Here is a 25209-nt window from a genome sequence, read left to right as displayed (position 1 = left end):
TAATAACTATAAAAAATGTTTTATGTGGCTCAACAGTATAAATTAGAAAAATTTGTGTGTCTGAGTGGCTCAGTGGATTGAGCAGCTGACTCTTGATTTCGGCTTGGGTGGTAATCCCGGGGTCCTGGGACAGAGCCCCAAGTCAGGCTCTGTGCTCAGCAGGGAGTCAGCTTGAGGATTTTCTCTCCCTCTGTCCCTCCCCCCACCTACACTCACTCACTCTCTAAAATAAACAATCTTTAAAAAAAAAGAGAGAGAGAGAGAGAGAGAGAAATACACCTAACTTTTTTTCTTTTTAAAGATTTTATTTATTTGAGAGAGAGAGAGCTCACAAGCAGGGGAGCAGCAGGCAGAGGGGGAGGGAGAAGCAAGCTCTCCGCTGAGCAGTGAGCTCCATGAAGGGCTCATTCTAGGACCCCAGGATCATGATCTGAGCCAAAGGCAGACACTTACCTGACTAATCCACCCAGGCTACCCAATATACATAACTTAAATTGAAGATTTTACTTGGCTTTTCACTGTCTTCAATCACCCCTTAAGCAATGGCATTGGCAGTAGTCACAACTGGACTCATTACAAGTGATTCTGTGGCTCAGTTTGTTATAATCCTACTGAGAAGCATGAAGAGAAAGCAAGATGCAAGCGAGGAGATGAGGCAGTCTACTACAAAAGAACAGAACCATCAACTCATGATTTAACCTACTGAGCCACCCAGATGCCCCATCAACTCATGATTTAGAGAACAAAAAGACTACCCCAAATTGTAAATTTCAAAATTTGTTGCTTTGTATGGAAAACATTCTGTTAGCAAATAATAGATGCTTCTTCTCCTTATCTGTGGGATGAGGATTCTCTTGTCAGTGAGTTTGCTCTTCCATTTTATTTTTATTTTTTAATAGATTTTATTTATTGATTTGACAGAGAGAGACAGAGCAAGAGAGGGAACACAAGCAGGAGGAGTAAAAGAGGGAGAAGTAGGCTTCCTACTGAGTAGAAAGCCCAATGTGGGGTTTGATCCCACAACCCTGGGATCACGACCGACAAGAGCTGACGCTTAACACCTGAACCACCCAGGTGCTCCTCCGTTTTAATTACAAAAATAATAGTGGCCTATTATTTTTCTGGCAGAGGATAGGCACTGGCTTTGGAGTCAGCAAGGCATAATATACCTTACTAGGGCATCCTTGGGGGAGTTCATTCAAACCATCGAGGCTTCCATTTTGTTCTCTAAATTTTTAGGGCTAATGTGATCATTCAATAGAACAGTGAAGGTGCTGCTCCAGTGTAGGCAGCCCAGGAAGGATGCATGGTCAATATAGACATGATTATTTTTCTTTTGCCATTTACTTGTTTTGTTTTGTTTTAAACTTTGTATATGGGAAAGTTTTACATGTATACCAAAGTGAACAAAAGAGTATAATGAAATACCAAACTAACTAACTATCCCCTCACATACTTTTTGCAGGAAAGAGAGGCTAGAAACTTTAAAGAAAATTTTAAAGGAAATTCCAGACATTTCATCATTTTACCCAACAATAAAGAGATTATGATGACAGTGTCTTCAGCGTAGGGTACAATCTGATTCTTGGTTGAGAGATAGTTGTGCCACTAATATTGGCCCAACACATCCAGTAAGAAAACACATAGACTGAGGCAGGGAGTAAAGTGTCATAGTGGTAGAAAAGGAAGCCAAAATTTTTCCTGTCACCTGACATTTCCTAGGAATAGACTCACTTTTGGTCACTAGGGTAAAGACTAAGATCTACTTTAAAAAAAAATTAAAATAGCAATCCAATCTGCTTCATTAAAAAAAAATTCATATTAACCAAATGGGACTACAGAGTAATTTCCAAAAGCACCTATCAAGTGCTTCATAGATAAAATCTGTCCTCTAGGAATTTGTAGTATAAAATAGTTCTTGAAAAACAGACAAGATTTAGAGAAGTTTTGTTAAAAATAGTCAAGCAACATAGAAAATGATGGAGTTAAATTTACCTTTGTAAGAAAATATGCCTAAATAGGGCAGAGGGAGAGAAGAGGCATAGGTATATAGTTCAAAGAATTTCTAAAAGGGGTCCTGAATATTCCATGTCCAGGTTTTTGGGGGGACAGAGACCTTGCTGGCAATAATTCCCTGTCTAAAGAGCCCCAAGAGCTTTGATCAGTGTCACATCTTTTATGTGGGAAGTTTCCAAGCCCCTACAAGCTAGTGATAAAGAGCATAGGAGAGCTAGTGGGGAGAGCAGGGAGGAAGATTCGGGATGGATGGGGGAAATGGATAGAATGTGCAGCTTAGTCCAGGAAGGGGGTAGGATCAAGTCAACAGAGCTGGCCTTGATAAGAAAGGATACTTCTCTCTTCGTGAAGGGAAAAGGGAGAAACAGAAGGCAAGGAATGGAAATATTTGGAATGGAGAGAGGTTGAGAAGACCTTTATCTCCCAAGTAAAATAGAAGATAAAGTATCTGTGGGAGATAAAGGGAACAAGGATAGGATGGGGATGGAGAGGAGTCTGTCTCTAACATCAACAAACTTGTTAAAGTGTTCCCCTCCAAAAAGAAAACAAAACTAAACTAAAGTCTTCCCTACCCCTTACTATTCCCTCAGACATGACCCTGCCCTCATTCTATCCAATGAAAATCAGACACCAATGTTCTTTGCCAAAAGAGTGACAATACAACTGGACACATGAGATTCTGAAGCACCATATTCAACAAAGAATCAGATCTGGTCCTGATTTTAATCAGAACGCAACCTGTCTCTTTGCCGCCTCCTAAACTTAGCAAAGACATACCATTCTCAGCACTCTGACCATTTTGATGGTGTGAGGTTTCACTGGGCAGCCTCACTCAGAGTGACCTCAGCCTGAGATTCTAAAGATGGACTGTATTAAGTGCAGGTGAGTCATCAATTTAAAAAGCCATACAGAGTAACTAAAAGCTTCATTCTTTGGAAGTACAGATTCCACAGAAGGCCTTACCATGTGACAAATGGAACTCACTTTGGAAAAGAAAAGCCATCTCTAGAGAAAGAAGTGATAAATGGTTCTGTAGGATAAGCCTATTGTGTTTGGATGCACTAGGTAATTCTATCTGAACTGATCATCACCATCCCCAATGGAGTTATGTCATCCCCTATTAAAGATGACAGAAAAGCAGAACCATAGTCTCGTAGTGGGATGTTAATGGCAAATACTTGGGACCAATACTGTTAATTCAATAGCATTGTATATACTGTGATATTTAAACTTTCTCTATATAGTTCAAAGACATTAAAAAATAAATCTTATGACTGCCTCATAGGGTATATAGGTATTAAAACATTCCAGGACTACTCACCAGTTACCAATAAACAATGATATGCCTAGCCCTTTCCTAGGTGCAATGAGGCATATGAAAGAAGCAAAAGACACAACCGCTTCTGACCTCAAGTTGTTTCAGACAACAGAGGTAAGTAAGCACATAAAACACTTAGGGAACGTGTGTTTATGGGATGCTATGATTTACACTTTTACCAAACCAATGTGAGGTTTCAGGACAGGAAAAAGACAGGTGTGAGGGAGCAACTATTTAGAAAATTCTTCACAGAAGAGATAAGCTTTCAGTGGTCCCTAAAAGAAATTCTGTGGGAGCAGTTGGAGAAGGAAAGAATCGGTAGACCCCAGAGGATTTTTAAGACAGTGAAAATACTCTACATACTATTATAACAGTGGGTAATGTCACTATATATTTTCCAAACCCATAGAACGTAGAACACCAAGAGCAAATCCTAATGTAAATTATAGATTTTGGGTGATTCTGATGTGTGTATCAGTGTAGGTTCATAATTGTAACAAATGTACCACTCTGGTGGGGGACGCTGGTAATAGGAGAGGCGATGCATGTTGCGGGGCAGGGAAGTTTATGGGACATCTCCATACCTTCCTCTCAATTTTGCTGTCATCCTAAAACTGCTCTTAAAAAATAAAGTCTCTAATAAGAAAAAAGAAAAACCATATTACTACATGAAGGAATACAGTTTGAAACAAGGACAAATATAGGTCCTGAATCTTCCCAGAAAGTCCCAATTTTTGTCTTATAATTACTTCCAAGGTGGGGGAAATATAAAGAAAGATAAGAAGAAGAAGAAGAAAAAAAAAACAGTGGGATGGAAGGGGTGGGGGGTGGGAGTTTGGGGTACTAGGTGGTGGGTATTATAAAGGGCACGAATTGCATGGAGCACTGGGTGTGGTGAAAAATAATGAATACTGTTATGCTGAAAATAAAAAAAATAAATTAAAAAAAAAAAAAAAAAAACAGTGGGATGGGAACAGAGTTTGAGATTGTGTGTACTAGTGTATGTGTCAGGTAGGGGAAGAATGTAGGGACTGCCTGATCGGATAGGAATAGTCATGTTAAGGAACACCAAAAATGAACAGAAACCGTTAAGAGGGAGCCTGTTAGTAAATAGCTTCTGCAGACCAGTCTGATTGAGGTAGCTATCAGTCTGATAGGGACTCGAGGCCTCTTGTCAATTCCTTTTTTTTTTTAAGATTTTATTTATTTATTTGACAGGCAGAGATCACAAGTAGGCAGAGAGGCAGGCAGAGAGAGAGGAGGAAGCAGGCTCCCTGCTGAGCAGAGAGCCCGATGCGGGACTCGATCCCAGGACCCTGGGATCATGATCTGAGCCGAAGGCAGAGGCTTTATTTAACCCACTGAGCCACCTAGGCCTCCCCTCTCGTAAATTCCTAAGCAAGAAAATGACATGATCAGAAAAACACTTGAGAAAAAGTAGGCTGGCAGCAACAAAGTGCTGAGATTCTAGCCCCCAACTCTCATATTTATTTCGATACAGACATGCTCTTCACTCTAAATCCTCCCATGAGCCTGGGAGCTTTCAACATTCATGTGAGAGGTTTAGCCAGTGCCCTAACTTTACCAGTCCTCGATCTCATGAATTCTGATTGCCTTTGCTTCTACTCCCAGGCCCATCCGTTAGTTAACATTGCACCACACAGAAAAGCTAGATGCAAATAGCCCAACTTTAAGTCCCTCCAGCCCTTTCATGCCTGGCCTTCCACTGACCTGCTCATTCTTCCTTACATTTCTTCCTGGTTGAGTACTGTCTCACCAACACACACTACGTTCTTCCACTTCTGTTTTTCCACTGCATCTACTTACACATTTGCAACCCGAATTTCAGTGCTATAAAATATATCTCCCCATTTACACTCAGGCTTCTGAACAAACCAGTGGCACTACAAACACACAGCTTCTGCTGGTGGAATCCTAAACTTCACTTATTAATGCTCCTATTTGTCCACAGTCACCTCCCTCTAACCCTCCCCTCAGCAGTGATACCATGTTCATAATTATCCTTTTGACCACCACTTGAGGGGCACTTGGGTGCTTCAGGTATTGAGCATCTGACTCTTGATTTCAGCTCAGGTCATGATCTCAGGATCCTGGGATCAAGCCCCATGTCAGGCTCAGTGCTCAGCAGGGAGTCTTCTTGAAGATTTTCTCTCTCTTTCTCTCCCTATGCTTCTCCCCCAACTTGTGTCCATGCATGTGCACATGCTCTCTCAAATAAATAAATCTTTAAAAAATAAATATAAATATCAAAAACCCTCCACTGGCCTGAGTTTCTCTGCTAGCTACTCTCCCATCTTTCTGCTACTTTTTTATCCATAGTTATCCATCCAATAACATCTATATTAACTAAGTGTAGTAATCACAACAACCCTAGAAAGTAGGAAGTATATATATTACACAGATAGGGAATAAACTGAGGCCCAAAGTCAATACTAATAAGGTCAACTACCAAAATTTTTGGATTCTACAACATTCCCTCATAGGACTTGGCATTCACACTGTTCTAGCCTTCTACTTTTTTTTTCCCTAGCCTTCTACTTTTTAATAAACTCATGTTTTACTTAAAGCCCAAAAGTAGCAAAAGGCAACACAGTGATTTCAAAGCAGAAAGTCAACAAATATATACTAAGGGCTTACTCTGCCAGACAAATAATTTATAGTCATGCTGAAGAAAAGGGAAATTTGGTTTCTTTGACTATGTCCAACAAAACAAAACAAAAGTCACAAAAAACAAAGACAAAAAAAATTAACTTTTACTGAAAAGTAAAAATAAAAAGGATTTTCTAAATTCCTAGATTTTCAACAGAACCTGTATTTCTGTTTGTTTAATGTCACTTCTCAAACCACTGAAAATAGGTTTGAACACACTGAAACTGCTCTGGCAAATGTTCCCCATAACCTCCAGATGCACACACCCAAAGAACACCCTTCAGTCATATACAACTGAAGTTTTCTGCTGATTTGACTGACATAATCTGTCTCAATCTTGACTCCCTTGGCTTCTGCATCACTCCACTCTTCTGGGATCCTCACTCCTATTGACTGTTTTTAGTCACATGTCTTTTCTTAAGTCATATTGTACACCAAATTCAGGTGTATTTTATTTCCACCAAATACTTCTCCTCTGAAGCGAGGCTATTTACTGATGAATATAACCTATGCTTTTCCACCCACTCTATATTTGAATCTGTTTGTGTTGGTCTCTACTCATTTCTACTTGTCCAAAACCTCCCAATTATTCACCGTCCAATTCTTTAGTAAAGCTTTCATTCATCTCCTGAGACTTTCATAATCTTCCCCTCCTCTGTGCTCTCATAATTTACATTGTAACTACCCTATAGAATATTCACTCCTGCATATTCTCATTTATCCCACAAGGTCAGGAGCTCTTTCTTCATCATGACTGCTGAGATACCTAGTGTCTAAAACCATGCTTAGTACATAGTAGGAGCTCATCAAATTTTAGCTATGAGTATTGTTATTCATCATCTTTGCATTCTTCAGACCTCTAGCATGGTAATGTTTCTTAAATATTGTAAAATCAATTTAGATTTAATTAATTAATGCCCTCAGAATGAATGAAATCTCTTAGTAAGAAAGGAGAGCAGGTAGAGGGCTTACCTACAATAAATGGTAGAGAGGTAAAGTGCAGAGTTGGCTTGGGACTCTCTGCCTCATCCTCTGCCCCTCCCCCCCAATAAATGGATTAATATTTTTTTAAAAAGAGAGAGAAGAAAATGGCTAGGAACTTCAAAAGGAGAGAATAGAGGAAACTTTCAGTAATCCACAGGGCCATGTTATCTATTTTGTAAGTGTCTGAAATATAACATCTTCTCCCAGTCACATGGGACAAGAGTAGATCTTTCTATGTGTGGATGATCCTGTCTCTGACCCAGCCTGACGAACACCAAAGCCAAATGGAATGGTGGTGCTTTATCTAGTTGTGTTAGCTAGATTTCTCTGAGCCTTTTTGCACAGGTGAAAGAGAACTAACTATAAGGACAAAGGGAAAAATGAAAATTTTTAGAGGCTTTTTTTTTCTAAAATGTATTCAAGTGGATATATCAAGTGAATTTATTATATAAAATAGCTAAATTTTTTTTTGCATGAAGAAAAAGAATTAATTAGTATCCTGTTTTTGAATCATTTTACAAGAATAGCCTTCTGCCAAGTTTTCTGTGTTATGGCTTTTTGATGTGAGTAGCATTTCCTTTGAACTTTTCTCATTTTTAGTACAGCCGAATCAACTGGCTTCTTTAAAGTGCTATTTTTGGAGAAATACAAGGGAGAATTAATCATGGTGCCCAAGTGATAGTCTGGGTATACTATTTCATTATTTTCAGTTTAGTCTGGGAAATCTGTAACCAGTTTTTCACCCAGAGAATAAAAAATATTCCAATTTATTAGAAAGTTCTTGTTATTGGAAGTATCAATGACAGAGGAGTCATTATGGAAACCATCCCAGCTATTTCCATGCAAGCAAAGCTGGCCAGCCATTGTGTTAAAATGACAGGCTTGCATCAGTTAAGGTGTGGCTTGAAAGGTCTAGAAGATGTCCCTTTCCAAGACAAAGTTCATGACACCATAAGTTCTAGATAAGACTCCTTAAAATACAAAAATCCCTGAGATGGGGAACTCCATCCCTAATACATTTTCAACTAAATTGGCACTACAAGAGTTCTCTGGGCAGTTGTTCTTGGGTGGCTCAGTTATTAAGCATCTGCCTTCCGATCATGTCGTGATCCCAGGGTCCTGGGATTGAGCCCGACGTTGGGCTCCTTGCTCAAAGGGAAGCCTGCTTCTCCCTCCCCCACTCTCCCTGTTTATGTTTCCTCTCTCACTTTGTCTCTCTCTGTCAAATAAATAACTAAAATCTTGGGCGCCTGGGTGGCTCAGTTGGTTAAGCAACTGCTTTCGGCTCAGGTCACGGTCCTGGAGTCCCAGGATCGAGTCCCGCATCGGGCTCCCAGCTCCATGGGGAGTCTGCTTCTCCCTCTGACCTTCTCGCCTCTCATGCTCTCTCTCACTGTCTCTCTCTCAAATAAATAAATAAAATCTTTAAAAAAAAAAAAATAAAAATAAAAAAATAAATAACTAAAATCTTAAAAAAAAAAAAAAAAAAAGATTCCCTGGGTGCTTGGACTGGCAAGCAAAACAACAAATTTGCAAATTTTGCAAAGAGCCAATGCTAAGAATAAAGGTCATGCTGTTTTTAAGAAATAACACAGAGGACATGGAGATATGGACAGGAGAAGGAAGTTGGGGGAAATTAGAGGGGGAGATAAACCATGAGAGACTATGGACTCTGAAAAACAATCTGAGGGTTTTGGGGGGTCGGGGGTGGGAGGTTGGGTGAGCCTGGTGGTGGGTATTATGGAGGGCACGTATTGCATGGAGCACTGGGTGTGGTGCATAAACAATGAATTCTGAAACACTGAAGATAAATTTAAAAAATAATTTAAAATTTGAAAGAAAAAAAAAAAAAGGCCATGCTGTTCTAATGTGAGCTCAACAAATTCCTATAGATCACACAATAGATTCCAAGGGGGCAGGCAGGCCACTGGTACCAGAAAACACAAGTGACTGTTTACAATGTCCAAAACCCTGGATGTGGTGGTGAAGAGAATAAGAGAGATCAAAAACAAGTCTGAGAAAAGGAAAATTGACATGAAAAGCCTGAGTGAACTCCCATTTCCTCTTTTTCCCCTAAGTCACTTCCAGGGTACATCTTCTACAGGGAGACTTCATCTTGGTTTATCTCCCCAATATTACAAGCCCTTTTTTCTTTGTGTCACCCTACTTCTTTTAACCAGTAATTCCAATCTCCCCAAGGCCAAGCTACTGCATAACTCCAGGGCACAACCCTCATAGGGTAGTGAATATGAAGCTCCCCAAAGTTGTGCAGGGCCCAGTCTATGGCCATGGGGCAGCCCTGCCCTCCACCATGTTTCTCACTATTCAGATCACACCAAACTTCAAGGCTCAGATCATATACTTTTACTGCCTAGATGTGAAACTTTCTTCAATTTCTCTAACCTAAAAAATGGTTTTGGCCCTGGATTTCACACTAGGGATCTACTTGAAAGAAATTCTCAAGATGAAGAATAAATACAGAGATCATGGATCTTACCCTTGAACATCCCTAAGTATAAATACTATAATAAGAGGGGCACTGAACTGAGAGACAGGGAATTTGGATCTTGAGCAAATGTTAACTAAACTGCTGTGCAACCTTGGAAAAGTCCCATAATTTATCAGAGTGTCAGTTTCACATTTGTAATAAAAAGGAGGTGGATAAGACACCTCCAAGAGGCTTGTCAGCCCCAATATTTTATATAACCTTGGAGCAGAGTAAAGGGTATTTGAGTCACATACAGCCATCCTATAAAGGGAAGTAATTAATCAGTGGTCTTTTAAGGTCTGGAGGACAACTCACTAAATGTTCATAAACGTCAAGCCAAATGGTGTACAAGCCTTACCTCTCAAGGCACAGCCTTGCCTCTCTTCACAGCACTAGATCTTTACACAGAATTTTTTTTTCCCTATCTCTAGTCTAGCAAACCTGGCACACAGCTGCCACATTTTCACCACCCCACTCAAATGTGCTAATGCCAACTGCCTCCCATGCTTAGCTACAACACACGCCCTCTCACGTGAGAATGCTAAGAAAGGACAGGTTTCTGCGACAAGAACATAGATCTACGGCTCTAAACACAGGAACACTCTCACTTTAAACAGACCTAATATGACACAATCTGCATTTGTAAGTCCATACACTTATGTAGGTCCATAGAAATAAATGGGTAGATGGATGATTTGCTTTGCAAATGAATTCACCATGAAATTTCTTAAAATACCAGGTCCTTCATTTCTCTTTTCCTTCACTGCCTCCTCCACAAATATCTTACAATCTTTACTTATTTACTGCTGCTCAGGAATATATCTATTGTGTAAGGTAAGGTATCAAGTATTTATAAAGTTTAATGGAGAGCAAAATGCATTTCTTTGGCACCTTCTGGCTAATTTACCTAATGTTCTGGGTATGTGGCCTTATATTTTGCATGCCTTGGCTCTGAAACTGTATCTGTAACACCATGAGTATAAAAATCACATGAATCTTAAATATCTTTCAGAGTTCACCATTACATAACAGTCTTCTGCAGAAATTAAAATCTGGAAGAGCCACAGGCTTCACACAAGCCACTGTGCTTGGAGAGAAGGGAACTGATGGTCTTACCTTGTGAAAACTTCCACAATAACTGCTGTACCTTCCACTCAGATTAAAATCTGTCAACTGACAGCAGCTTAAAAAGTTAGAGTAATATATTCTGCCTCCTTACACAATAAATGTTAATAGACAAAACATTAACCACCTTTCCGGGAGTGGTAAAGCTATTTCTAGTAATGGTGATGCTCTGGTAAATTTCATCTTTTGCTGTGAAATGCAAATGTGATTTTTCTCAGCCCATAAATGTAAGCCCAATCATGTTTATTTGTTCAAAATTTGATATTTTTATGTTTTTGATTTCTCTTTTCTCCAGGGATTTCCTTATCTGTAGGCACACAGAGATGAGAACAGGAACAGATGAGGCTACCCCACCCTAGTTTAGGGTAGATTGCAAATAATTGATGATAACACCACCAAAAGTTTCATCTCACACAATTGTTAGCATTCCCCTTGAGGTTCATACAAGCTAAGAGCCTAATAAAAACAATAAGGAAAATATCAACTTCAGTCTTAAGTAATAATCTCCTCCAAGAAAAAAAAAATGATTTTTCCCCCACTTTCAGAAACAGGATTGTCCAGAACTCAGAGACTCAAAAGAATTCTAACTCCCTCTTGGATCCCTAAAAACATGTGCTTAATGGGGGCCGTGGTTCATGGGAGCTACAGAGAGGTGGTAAGAATAGCAGTAGAAAGAGTACACCACCAAGAATCAGGAGGCCTAAGATGAGATCTGGACAAACCCTTAACCCTTTTGAGCCCCAGTTTCTTCCTTATAAAATATAAATAATAACACCCACATTTTTGTTGATATCAAATGAAATAATAGACTTGAAAATGCTTTGTGAAAATACTACATCTTCACAATACAATGCTCTGCTTATTTGTGTTCTCAACTCCTGTGATGTCATAGAAATTTAAAGCTGAAAGTTGAGAAAAAATGAAAAAAGAGTAAGGCTGGTCTAAATAAAGCTTTCTGAATCTTTCCTTTCCTTTGTTTCTCTATTTATCTCCCTTTCACTCTATCTTCTAGAAAAAGCAAAAGTAACCATTGATCTAAACTCTGTACTCATGACTTTTCTACGGCTTTCAACCTAATTTAGCCTATGGCTAAATTAGATAAACTTACTAGTTACTAAGCACAGGAGGCTGGGTTAAGTTATTACCAAAATCATATCATGAAGAAATTTTCTGCTTCTAGAGAAGCTTGAAGTTGGAATCAGCATTTATTCTTTATTCTTTCACTCATTGAACAAATACTTATTTGGTATAAACTTGTGGCAAGGATTTAGAAATTAATATGAAAAACATAGCCCCTTTCCCCATGAAGTTCACAATCTGGTAAGGGAGACAGATTCATAGTCACTCATTTTATAGCTTAGGAACTAGAGACAAATCATTGATAAAATTTGACCCTACCTGCAACTCTCCCTCCATTATACTGAGCAGCTGTATAAGGTCTTCTTTGGATAACTCCAAGGATTTCTTATTTTTTCGTTCACTTTCTCCAGATGGCTTTAGGTGACGTTTGACAGTTCCGGAGGCCATGACATCATCCTCTTTTCTATTTGATTTGTTCTTCTTTTTTGCATCTTCTGAGAGACTTTTATCGTCAACATTGCTGATGATAGAGGACTTGGGGCAGGAAATATGCCCATTGGATGAATTTTCACCACTCTGGTTTCGGGATCTCATTCCCACCTACAATACATGAAAAAAAGATAAGATGTTACTACCACTGAAATTATTCGTCTAACTGCTTAGAAACTTTTACCAGCTTCACAGCATCACTAATAAAGAAATACCAAAAATCAGTTCCAGTCTGTTTCTTACAGCTTTAATGAAAGTCATTAAAATCTGCAGGAAAATGCTTTGATGGACTTTAGGAAAAAGTGAAAATGTGATTCTGATCTGATAAACACCTCCAGCCAAATGATTAAGTTCAACACCAAAGTTCTAAGTTGTGTTGATGGTTATGTATTTTTGATATGATGGGATAAAAATGGTACTTTACCCTTGTGGCCTCTCTCCCCCAAACATTACCCAGGTCTAACCATGAGAAAAACTTCAGACAGACCCCAGTTAACAGACAGTCTACAAAATTGCTGACCAGTCATCTTAAAGCTGTCAAGGTCATCAAAACACAGAATATCTGAAAAACCGTCAGAGCCAAGAGAAATCTAAGGACACATAACAACTAAATGCAATATGGCATCCTAAGTGGAATTCTGGAACAGAAAAAAAAAAAGGCATTATAAAGAAAAACTGAGGAAATATGAATAAAACATGGACTTTAACCAATAATAATGTATCAACATTGGTTAATAAATTATAACAAATGTACCATACTAATGTAAGATATTAACTACAGAAGAAATTGGGTGTGCTATATACCGGAACCCTTGGTATTATGTTTGCAGTAATTCTATGAATTGAAAGCTGTTGTAAAATAAAAAATTTATTTTAAAAAATGATTCTAAATTAAATCTATCAGAAAATTCAAACATCTGAGGCACCTGGGTGACTCAGTTGGCTAAACATCTGACTTGGTTTTGGCTTAGGTCATGATCTCAGGGTCGTGAGGTTGAGCCCCATGTTGAGCTCCACGCTCAATGCAGAGTCAACTTTGAGATTCTCTCCCTCTCCCTCTCCTTTTCTCCTCACTTGTGCATTCTCTCTCCCTAAAATAAATAAATAAAACATTAAAAAACAGAAAAGAAAAGAAAATTCAAACATCAAACACTGCCAGGAACAAGTTGGAAGTCACAGCGTACAGAAAAACCCACATAGGGTGGAGGGGGCTTCAAATGAAGAGAGGAATAGGCAAACTCAAAAGGAAGAGGGTGTTGTTATTTTTAGTAATGTGGGATTTTGTTTTTCCATAACCTCTTTTTCAAAATCGGGATGGGGGGGTTGTTTTGTTTTGTTTTATGTCAGTCATTTACAGTAATAAAAATAAGAGCACAAAGAATTGGGGAAAACAGATGAATTTCAAAATCAAAAATTTTTTAAGTATCTTGAGGTAAAATAAAGAAAAAGACAAAGCAGTGGGTAACTTGTCCCATGTGGAGTACATTTTGGTCTTTCCATCATGAATGCTTTATAGATTCTCTGTCAGTCTCTCAGCAGAAGAACTTGACCAACAGGTATGTTACTAACAAACAAACTGAACTCAAAGCCTAGGACTCAAAGTGTAAGAAAGAGAGCTCTAATATCCTGGGGGCTGTACTACAAAATTTGCCTTAACTCTTAAATATAGTAGCTTAGCACATGGGCTTATTTAAAACTCACAGTATAAATAGTCCTTCCTCTGAACAGCTAAGCAGCAAGATTTTCATTACTCATTCCAGATAAAATACAGAGACTTGTTTTCTGAAAGTAAATTTCCTTTATGAACTCAACCATACTTAAGAAACCAGGGAAAGCTTTTCAAAACACTAGGTCTGTAATAGAAAAATAAATACAGTGTGATGTTTCCTTTCAGATAGTGCGTATTCAATTCTTCCAACAAATCTTTAAATCTACATTCATGCTTCTTTTTTGAACTGAACTCTTATAACCCAATGGACCCTTTTGTCAGTGTGTGAACTTTCTTCATCACCCTAATTTTGAACAATATAAACTGAAGAAGTGGTCCTTAAGACTGGCAACCTATTTTCTGGTTCGCATAGAGATTAGTTCTTGAAATTTTAGAGCATCTTTTGTGCTTCCTTGGTGAAGAAAGAATAGATGTGTCTTTGTAACAGAAGTCAGAGCACTTCAGAACAGATCTACTTCAGTTTATCACAGTTTATTTGTGGGCAGAGAGGGCTGACTTAAGACCCTAGTCCAAAAAAAAACGTGAATAGAAAGTTTTGAAGGGGAGTAAAATATACCTTTTTGGCATATTGATTATTTAAGAAATAGTAGACAGAGGTGAAGTTCTGAAAACTGAGTAGAAATTTCCCTTTGGTATGAAACATTAAATTTATATGGGAAATCTCCATTTGTAAGGGTGCCTCCCTCTCTGTACCAGGAAGAAAAGAATGACTAAATTTCTGGAAACTCTTCTCAGCACAGAGAAGGTAAGGACTTAAGTCTTAAATGTGCACAACACTTTACTCTTACTTACTGTGCTTTTCTTGGTAACCTCCCCCAACTGACTCCCTATCTCTGACATCTTCTTTTGTCTTTAACTGAAGATGATATTAAGGTGATGGCTTGAGCCATTTCTGAGAATTCCTCTCTCATGTATAGAGGAGGTATACATGTTATTAAACTCTGTTTTTCTCCTGTTAATTTGTCTTTTTGCTACAGATGTGTCTCAGCCAAGAACCTAGAAAGGTAGAAGGAAAACTTTTTCCTCCCCAATACAATTTCAAATATAACTCTTGAATTTTACACATCATAGGTAAGACACACGGGCTTCCCAAACTGAATTGTGACTCCCTACAACTCCATGCCTTTTTATCTGAAATAATTTTCTCTATAAGATCTTAAGGCTCTTTGGGATGGTGCATCAAATACTGATTTGACAACTTCAATTTAGACCATGCATTAATAAAAATTCCAGACAATAGTAAGGTGATAATGTTTTAAACTTAGTCATACATGGCTTTAATCAAATACAATGTTTATATTTGAATGTAGCATGTGTTTGTGTCATATTTCCCTGGACTTCTTATATCTTTTATAGGATCTACAGCATTTGGGTATTCCTACATTAGGAAAATGCCTAACTAGCTATGTTACATGCATTTACTCAACCGTATTTACAAACATACAGAAAGTGACATTTACTTAGTGCAACTCTTTCTATAGTTAGTACTTTCTAAAACATTCAGTCTGATGATTTTTAAGCAAATTTTATTGTAGTATTAATAGCTTTTATGGAATTAATGGAATTATATTAGTAACTAGTAGTGATTATAGAATTAACTGATTACAGAATTAGTCACTTTCACAGAAAAAGCATATTTTAGAATCATCTAATTATTTTATGTCATTAATCAGCTCAAAAGCTTGAGTTCCCTGTTTTCTTCCATGTTATTTCACTTTGACTGATAAAAACATCTCATGTGCTAGACCATGATGTTAATTCTGTTTTAGCAAATATTTTTCCTCTGTGACACTGAAATTTCACATTAATTACTTTTCCTTTGACATGTATGCATTGTTTCTAGTACTTTCTTGGTGATCTAAATAGGGTCTACCAGCTTTATCTCCACAACAAAGTCAGCAATCAGCTCCTTTTCTATCTTGGCAATGTAAAAGTACTCAGAGATCATAAACTACCCAAGAAATGTTTTTGGAAGGAAGTAGACACCTGAAAGTGAAAGATACTTCTCAATAGTGTAATCAACTGTGTCATCAGTAATGCTCACATTATTTATTTGTTTGTTTGTTTGTTTACTTCTAAGGTTTTTTGTTTATTTGTTTGTTTTAGTAATCTCTGCACCCAACGTGGAACTCAAATTTTCAACCCCAAGATCAAGTGTTACATGCTCCTGCAACTGCCACCTGGGCACTCCAATAATGTCCACTTTACACTACTTTATTTTGAAGAAAGAAAATATCAAGACAATAATGACTTTCATGCATCACACTTAATGACAGCCATACTTCCTTATTCTAATAGCTCTCTCAAGAGTTTCTTTTTTTCTTAAATTTTTTATTTAAATTCAATTTAATTAACATACATTATTAGTTTCAGAGGTACAACTTAATGATCCATCAGTTGTATACAACATCCAGTGCTCACTCCATTAAGTGCCCTCCTTAAAGCCCATCACCCAATTACTCCATCCCTCCACCCACTTCCCCTCCAGAAACCCTCAGTTTGTTTCCTGTACTTAAGAGTCTCTTATGTTTTGCCTCCCTCTCTGATTTCATGTTATTTTATTTTTTCTGCCCCTCTCCTACGTTCACCTATTTTGTTTCTTAAATTCCACATATGAATAAATTCATACGGTATTTGTCTTTCTCTGACTGACTTATTTCGCTTAGCATAATACCTGTTAATTCCACCCATGTCATTGCAAATGTAAGATTTAATTCTTTTGGATGACTGAGTAATACTCCATTGTATATCTATACCACATCTTCTTTATCCATTAATCAGCCAATGGGCATCAGGGCTCTTTCCATAGTTTGGCTATTGTGGACATTGTTGTTATAAACATTAGGGTGCATGTGCCCCTTTGAATCACTATGTTTGTATCCTTTGGATTAAATAACCTAGTAGTATAATTGTTGGGTCATAGAATAGTTCTATTTTTAACTTTCTGAGGACCCTCCATACTGTTTTCCAGAGTGGCTGCATCACATACTGTGTCTTAAGTGTTACACAGTGTGCTAAGCATTTTACATATAATATCTCATTTAAATTAATATTAATATTCACATTAACCCTATGAAGTAGGTACTATTATTCTCAATTTTACAGATATGGCCTAGGAGATTGAAAGACATTAAATATCTTTTTTCCTGGATCACACAACGACTCCTAGTGAATAGAAGAGCTAGGATTTGAACCCAGGTCTGATTCCAAATACCTACTCACAATAGGTTCTTAAACACATGCAAATTGGAGGGGTAGGGTAATATTCTATAAATCAGATGATTCAGAAAAGTTTACAAATGCTTACTTAAAGTAATGTTTTTCACTTCATACTACAGAATTGGAGAAATCCATTCATCTTCCTCCACAGACACTCATGCAAAACTCACACAGCAATTAAAATTAGGTTTCTAAGCAAAATCCTTTCGCCAAAATCATTAACCTGCTGCAGAACTTGTAAAATGATGAATCATTTTAAAATCATCCCAAGAAGCAACATGGCTAAACATTAAGGATACAGGTTATGAAAACAGGATGTGAAGTCTGAACAGGGACCATCTGTGTTAAAAGTCCCGGAGTTGAACAATAGTACACATTTAATCAGAGTTGGCCAAATCCCGTCCATTGTGTTTACAGGAGTATCAGGCAGGTAACAAAAAAGGCATCTGGTACTCTGTAGGCTTCTTAATAGTTGATTACATGGCTGCAGTGTTGGGAGATGTAGATAACAAAATTTCTGAAAGAAGCCAAAAATACCCTTGCTCTATCCCAGCATATACCCTTTGAAGAGAGTTCTTTTCAAGAAAAAGACAAATTGAAAATTCAATCAGATTTGTAATCATCCCACCCTTTTTTTTTTTTTTTGAATCGCTGTTATTTGGGGCACAAATTCCTCTTTTTAATAAGTAAATAATCCTAACATAGTTCAAGAAATAAACTTACTTTTCCGTTCATTGTAATTAGTCAGCAATAGTTTACATGGAATTTGCTGACTAGGGTGTGAAGAAAAGAAATATGAAATGTTATTCCAAACCTCCCTCTTTTATCTATGGCCATCCCTCCTCTTCGGGCCCTCTCTCCCTCCCCCCCCCCCCCCGCATATATTGGGCAATCACCAGAGCATACCATCAGAAGAATAAAATTCTAGGAATCAGAAAATGTTTATAAAGACTTTGAGCCATTTACGCTGAACGAACAAGTATTTCTAGATCATTTGAAGTAGGAAAAGGAAAAGGACAAAGAAAAAATTCTACAACAATGAAATACTCATTCTAGTACCCACCTTCATTAGCTCCTTGCAAATCTTAATTCTGAATTTCCCCCTTCCCTTTTCTCACTCTTAACTCTCGCCTCCTTTCAGATTTATCTTCTCATGTTCAATATTGGCCACAAGACTCCCCATCCCTACCACCAACAGAAACATTTTCTGCATAAATTAGGTTTTGGAATATTTCCTATGTTTCTCAAGTATCCAGCCTCTGCTTCTGGTTTAGTTTTATCTATATACTTTTCCAAGAACCCACCTAGGGCATGGGGTGAGATGTCACAATAGTTTTATTTATATAATTTCTCTTTTTAAATGATTTATAGAATTATAAGGGGAAAATTATAGTACATAGTAAAAAGGAAAGCACATGATTACAGAAAAGCTTTCTTTTTATAGTGCGGTCTGGCAGACGGTCTGCTGCAAGTGAGGCTTCCAGATTATTAGCATGGAACTGTCCTGGTTCTTTCAGTTGGACTTAAATGACAATACCCAAAGCACCCAAAACTAAAGACAAAAGAAAACATCTGTTCTAGTTTTATGTGAATTTCAGAATGTAAAAGAATCAAATAGTTTATTCTTTATCGATGTCAGATTATTCCCTCTGCATATCTTATTTACTTGGTGAAGTCTAATTATAAAGACCCTAACTCATACAATGTTCAAACATTTCTTGCGGGATTATCATTTCATTCTAAAGGCACAGACTGTTCATAAGTGTTCCTAGGTTTACTCTTAAATTTTCTTTACAATTTTCTTTCACTTTCTTCATACTATTTATGAAACAAGCCATGTTAAGTGATTTTTCACTGCTTATTATCCACATTCATAAAATCTTCAAAATAATTTTCTACTAAGATCTATCCAGACCAACTGAAAATTCTTCTAAATAATTTCACAAAATGTTAGAATTCAAGAAAGGGGATTCTCTTGGAGTCATTGCAGAGATGTTGCAATCCAAAGTGTAAGAAAAGTATTATAACTGTGGCAAAATAGAAACATATTATTCTACCCTAGCCTAAAACCATGGTGAAATGTTTTATAAAGTTCTGCTCCATGTTCTTCAAGGAAGATAAAAGCAGACCTGGAAAAAGTTTCTAGAAAAAAAATAATGAAAGAATAGATCAGGAACTACCATTAAATAAGAAGTCTTTTAAAATAGGATACTTGAAAAAATAATTTTAAAAAATAGGATACCTGAGTCTAAATGAATGTACAATTTGAAGGTTTTAAAATTTTGACTGTAACATAGGGTTACCTCTCTTAGCAACTGTCAGTTTATCTCTTTATACGCACTTCTAGCATTTATAACAGGGTTTGGGGTTTGTTATTGTTATTTTTACTTCTTTCATAGAAATAAGGCCACTGTCAATTGTATAAAAGAAAAATGTTCAACTATCTAGAAATATACTGTTTTATAAAGAAACAATGACATAATGACATGACATTTTTTTCTGGCATTTTCAACTTTAATGACTCATTTTTAAACCTCAAATACATTTTAAATATTTTTATATTTATAATACTTTATTATTGTAATTCTGATGTCACTATTCTACCAGACACAGTATATAATACATAGTCATTGATTACAAAGAAAGGGTGATGCCCCAAATTTAAGTGATTAAGACAACTCTTTAGCTTTCTGGTTAATTTTACTTATATCCTTTCTACCTGGGCACTGCAGTTCTTCCAGACATTCTAGCAGTACCTGGCCTCTAAAAAATGTTACCATTTAGTATAATCAAAATTGCTTAACCTTGGTTTTATCATGTGACAAAGAGAACATCTGAGGAAAATTACCAGATGCCTGCTTCACTGGACCCAGAATTCCTTTTTGTACCTCACCACTCCTGAAAAGGTCCAGACCCAGAATTGTAGAAGAATCAGTCATTTCCCTTCCCCTAATAAACACTTATCTGTAACCAGAACAACAAATACCTTGGACTCTAACTCAGCAGTCTATATTTGATAAATTATTCTTAGATATTACCTCTACTCATAGTAATAATAGCTGACATTTACTGAAGAGCTCATTGTGCTCTTGACATTGGGGTAAGCATCATTTCATGAAATCTTGATACCAATGCATAAAAGAAGGACTACAATTCTTCCTCTTATAAAGATAAGGAAATGAGGTTTAGAGAGATTTAGACATTTGCCCAAAATAATGTGGCCAGTGCCCGGGAAAGCCTGAGCTAGAATGTAAGCCTGTTGGGTTTCTCCATGTGCAAGGAGAAATCTGAATGGGAGATTTCCCCACCATATCATAACTATTGCAACACAAATGAACCCACAGTGACCCTTTTATGGGACCGAAATAAGTTTAGTTTTAGGAGATAGCATCCACCAAAGAGCCTCCAATGATAGTAATTAATTTAGAATCCTACTGTTCCAGCAGGTAGTTTTCTCTAATTTCTGCTTGTGTGAAACCTTCTTCTTCTAAGACCACACTCTCTACCCCTTCCTCTCCCCTTATGTTGCCTTTCTACTTCTCCGTGTTTGAGGTTTTCAACAAAGCTGAAGAGGAACACCACAAGGGGTTGCAGTGTTAACTTCTAATTTTTTAAGATTTTATTTATTCATTTGACAGACAGAAATCACAGTAGGCAGAGAGGCAGGCAGAGAGAGAGAAAGGGAAGCAGGCTCCCTTCTGAGCAGAGAGCCCCACACGGGGCTCAATCCAAGGACCCTGAGATCATGACCTGAGCCAACGGCAGAGGCTTTAACCCACTGCGCCTCTAATGTTGACTTCTAATTTTTTTGAATTGAAAAGTTACTAAGACTCCAGAAACATGACAATTGTTTTATGATCAGATATGAATTGAAAGGACTTTTTAAATCAGGCAAATTAAGAAAAATTCCAGTTCGCTCAGCAGCTGATTGCTTTATTAAGCTAACTGTATATATTTTCTGTTAGAAAATGTCTTTCTGTAGCAAATATTCTTAAAAAATTTTGTTGCATTTTCAAGAATCGCAAAGGCAGATCACAACTGCTAGTTAGTGTCAACAATGTGGGTTAATGAGAAGAAAGACACGCTATGGTTTGGATATCCTTGCTTCATGCTACCAAGGGAGAAGATGAACTACGTGGATCACTCCATCTGTGTGGCGCCAAGGACTTCATGTGTTCTAAGTGCCTACAGATACATCAATTGTATTCAGTTGTCCTTTAAATGTCTTTTCTTTTCAATCTCTAAACCATTTCTTAACATAAAAGAGCAACTTAAAGTCAGTTATAATAAGAGAGTCATGGGTTGTATCTGGTTTTAACTCTTCCTGACTTCTGTCTTTTCTAATTATCCCTGAACACCTCTTATCCTGGGTTAGATCAGAGCATAGGAAGCCTAAATTGAAAACAGAGCACATACACTTTATACACCAAGCAAGGAAAAATGCAAAAATTCTATGAATGCAAGAGAAGCTTTGTAATTGTCATAGATGTTTATCCAATGTTTAAAGACTCTTATCAGTCTGATACTGTATGAAGAGGCTGTGTTCTATACCAATCAGTCAATCTTCATGAATTTAGCTGCTATGTGAATGCAAAGCATGGCAAAAAGAGCAAGTAGAGGGGCACCTGGGTGGCTCGGTGGGTTGAGCCTCTGCCTTCTGCTCGGGTCATGATCTTAGGTCCTGGGATCGAGCCCCGCATTGGGCTCCCTGCTCAGCAGAGAGCCTGCTTCCCCCTCTCTCTCTGCCTGCCTCTCTGTCTACTTGTGATCTCTCTCTGTCAAATAAATAAATAAAAATCTTAAAAAAAAAAAAAGAGTAAGTAGAACTTTGTGATTAGTTAATTAAGACGCATTAGGAATTTAATTTATCTAAAATGTCATGCTATCATAATACATGCTACCAATACATGCTACCATAACACTGTTTCAAACAGTGTGTGGGCAGGAAGTACATAAGAACATTCCTTTTGGAATGTTTTTTTCAAACACATAATGGCCCCAAACCACTTTTTTTTCTCCACTGTCCAACCACGCTACCTCAGCATACCCCCCAATCCTACAATGGACCTAAGGTGTCCCATGACCGCATACATCCTTAGCATTAATTTTCTTAACATGCTAAAACCTCCTGGAGATGTTTGCCATTAACTCTAAGTCCTCAAGAAAGCCATGCCCCCACTGTTAACCCCACATTCATTTAGTCTGTAACCCTGGACAAGTTATTTAACCTCTCCAACTGGTAGCTTTCCCATCTGTACAATGAGGATAATAACACCTGTTCCACCCACCCTGTATATGTATGGGAAAATACTTACTAGCAACAGTAAGGCAGGAAGCATTCATCTGTGGCTAATTAACTACTGAGGTCATCAAACACCTCTCAACACCCCCATAGAGATACCACCAGAGACAGACACTTTGCTTTCAACTGAGATCGTCTACCACAGGAGTCAACAACTCTTACTGTAAAGAAGTCAATGCTAAATATTTGAGGTTCTGCAGGTCATGTGGTCTCTGCTGCATGTATTCAATTCAGCTGCAGCCACAGATAATGTCAACAGATGGGTGTGGCCAGATTTGACCCCCCACCCCTAGTTTGCCAACCCTGTTTTAGACTGTGTAACAATTATAATTATTTGGTGCGTTTAAAAAGGGAGAAACAGAAATGGTTTCTGTCACTACCCACTCCCTCTCCCAGTTTATAATAATGAGAAAAATGGCTAAAAATAAGAGAGAGAAGAAAAAATGAAAGAAAAGATCATGTAGTAGCTATGTCATCTGCCTACCTATCCTCTTGTTCTCTTCCAGGGAATTCGAAGGAGGGCATGAATATAAACATGTTCCTTCACAACCTTTGAGGAATCTACGGTAGAAGAACCTGACGTGATACAATTTGAGAATAGGATTCCCACTAGCATTAGTCATGCCATGGGATCTTCAGGCAGCCAATAGAGAATTAGCAGCACGTGTCTGCAAAGAGGGTAATGGAGACTGCTGCCTGCTACGTATAACATGCCCAAGGGGCTGAGTGCCCAGCAAGGGTGGAAGGAATCTTGGAGAGACAGCTGTCAGGCTACTAGAAGAGTTACCAAGGCAGAGGGCTTCAAAGCACACCACGTGAAGAGGGGATGAGGGGAAGAGCAGCTACACTTCAGGGAATCTGCAGCACCTGTGAGAATAGGGGAGGCTTTCTAAGACAGCAGGGGAGACAGGGCACTTCCCCAGTGGCCACTGCTTTCACCAGGCTGGGAGATGACAAGAGGACATAGAGGTAAAATGGCTCTAGAGGCAGTGACCCATACACTTGCAGAGAGCCCTGTCCTGCAGCTCTGCTGTTGCTATCTTGAAACCCTTCTTTATTTTTTCAACTAGAGGCCCCACACTTTCCTTATGCACTGGGACCCCTAAATTATGTGGCCAGTCCTGACCACAGCAGGGCCGTCTGTATGAGCCAGATACTGGAGTTGCTCCCACCCTGTTACTTGCACTAATCTGGTCATGTTAGCAAACTTCCCTACCTGCCCCCCCCCCAGATGAAGCACCGTGTTTGTGTGATACCCCCAAAATATGGAGGAAAAGAGCTTGAGAGGAGGAAAAGACAGAAATGGAATTCTGGTGTGTTCTAGGACTAAGCTATGTATATTGATTTAACTGAAAAAAGGAAAAGAAAAAAAATCACTGGATAAAATAGAATTTACGCAGAAGTATCCAGGTTAAGTTCTCTACCTCAGTCAAGTATTGGAGGGAAGAAGTATAAGAGAGGTAACTAAAGAATAAAGTTGAATTCAATCACAAAGAAAAAAAGTATTAGAATTAGGTCCCTGGGTTTTATGGGGTGTCTTAACTATGAAACATAACACTGTGTACAGTGTATAAATCATAAATGCTATAGGACCTTCAGGAAATATATGTAAATGAGTTCTCCTTTAAATCACATCACTAGTACTCTTGCTTTAGCTTCGAAAAAGAAAAGCAAGAAAAAGGACTCATGTGGGGACTGGAGGCAACCAGAGCTCAGGGATTTTCCAACAATGAAATTTTTGTGTAGACCCTCTGAGAGGAGATTTATGAGAAGCTTTTGGAAAGAGGGAATGATACAGGGGTTCTCTGCCCCAACGCTATCCATTGTCACTCTCTGCCCCCTCCTTTTAGGCATTTTTCTTGTCTCCCCATCTGTGTTCCTCACCTATGCCTTTCCCTGAAATTATAAAAATAAGATCCCAGTGTTCTCATTCTGGTGCACAAAGGGCCTTCCCAACCCAGATTTGCCTTAAGTGTGTCCCCAGCCCAAACATAACCTCTCACTCATCTGTTGAACTATCACTCTTCCAGAATCTCAGGGTGCAGTTAAGAAATCAACCTCCTTAAAAGTAAATTACATAGTAATGTCACTACCCTAACTCTATATTACTCAGTCTTTATGAACCCTAATGAATCTTTGATTGAAATTAAAACAGAAGTAGCCATTTTTAAGAGGCTAAAAGTAGGGCAAAGACAGTATTTTTTTAAATCATACTACAAGGGGCACCTGGGTGGCTCAGTAGGTTAATTGTCTGCCTTAGGCTCAGGTCATGATCTCAGGGTCCTGGGATGGAGCCCCACATCAGGTTCCTTGCTCAGGGTGGAGTCTGCTTCTCCCTCTCTCTCTCGCTCCCCCTGCTTCTGTGCTCTCTCACTCTCTCTCAAATAAATAAAATCCTTTCAAAATCAATCAATCAATCAATCAATCAATTATACCACTAGGCTGTTCAATGTAAAATAAGCCATGGCTGAGAGAGACCAAGAAGACATCTTGGAACATATTTTTTCTTCCTCTTCCCCTCTGAACATGCTTAATGTCCAAGTCCCTTTTCCTCCATTACTAAGGACCAATGTCTTAGTCTAATATCCCCTTTTCTGGAGAGCCAAGCTGAGCCCAGAGTTCACAAACCAGTTAAATCTTGGCTCCTAAAGCCTGGGTTGGGGATGAGGAAGCCAGAAGACCAAGATTATCAGCCTGCCAGAGCTTTAGGAGCAACTACAGGTAGAGAAGCTACCTCTGAAAGCCCAGGGCAGTGTTTCCCAAACTTCAGAGTGCTTCAGAATCACCCA

General features: G+C 38.2%; 1 protein-coding gene across 2 annotated transcripts in view; it reads right to left on the bottom strand.

The window, feature by feature from the left end:
- The window catches only part of FILIP1 (filamin A interacting protein 1), a 272425-nt gene that overhangs the window by 100052 nt on the left and 147164 nt on the right, over positions 1-25209 (bottom strand). For both annotated transcript variants that reach the window (XM_082730273.1, XM_082730274.1), the window contains one exon: positions 12000-12281. In XM_082730273.1, coding sequence (XP_082586399.1) covers positions 12000-12281 — 282 coding nt within the window. The remainder of the gene's footprint in view (positions 1-11999; positions 12282-25209) is intronic.

The sequence above is a fragment of the Mustela nivalis genome, assembly GCF_964662115.1.
Source record: "Mustela nivalis genome assembly, chromosome: 5".
Classification (NCBI taxonomy): Eukaryota; Metazoa; Chordata; class Mammalia; order Carnivora; family Mustelidae; genus Mustela; species Mustela nivalis.
This window is presented reverse-complemented; position numbering and strand designations above follow the sequence as displayed.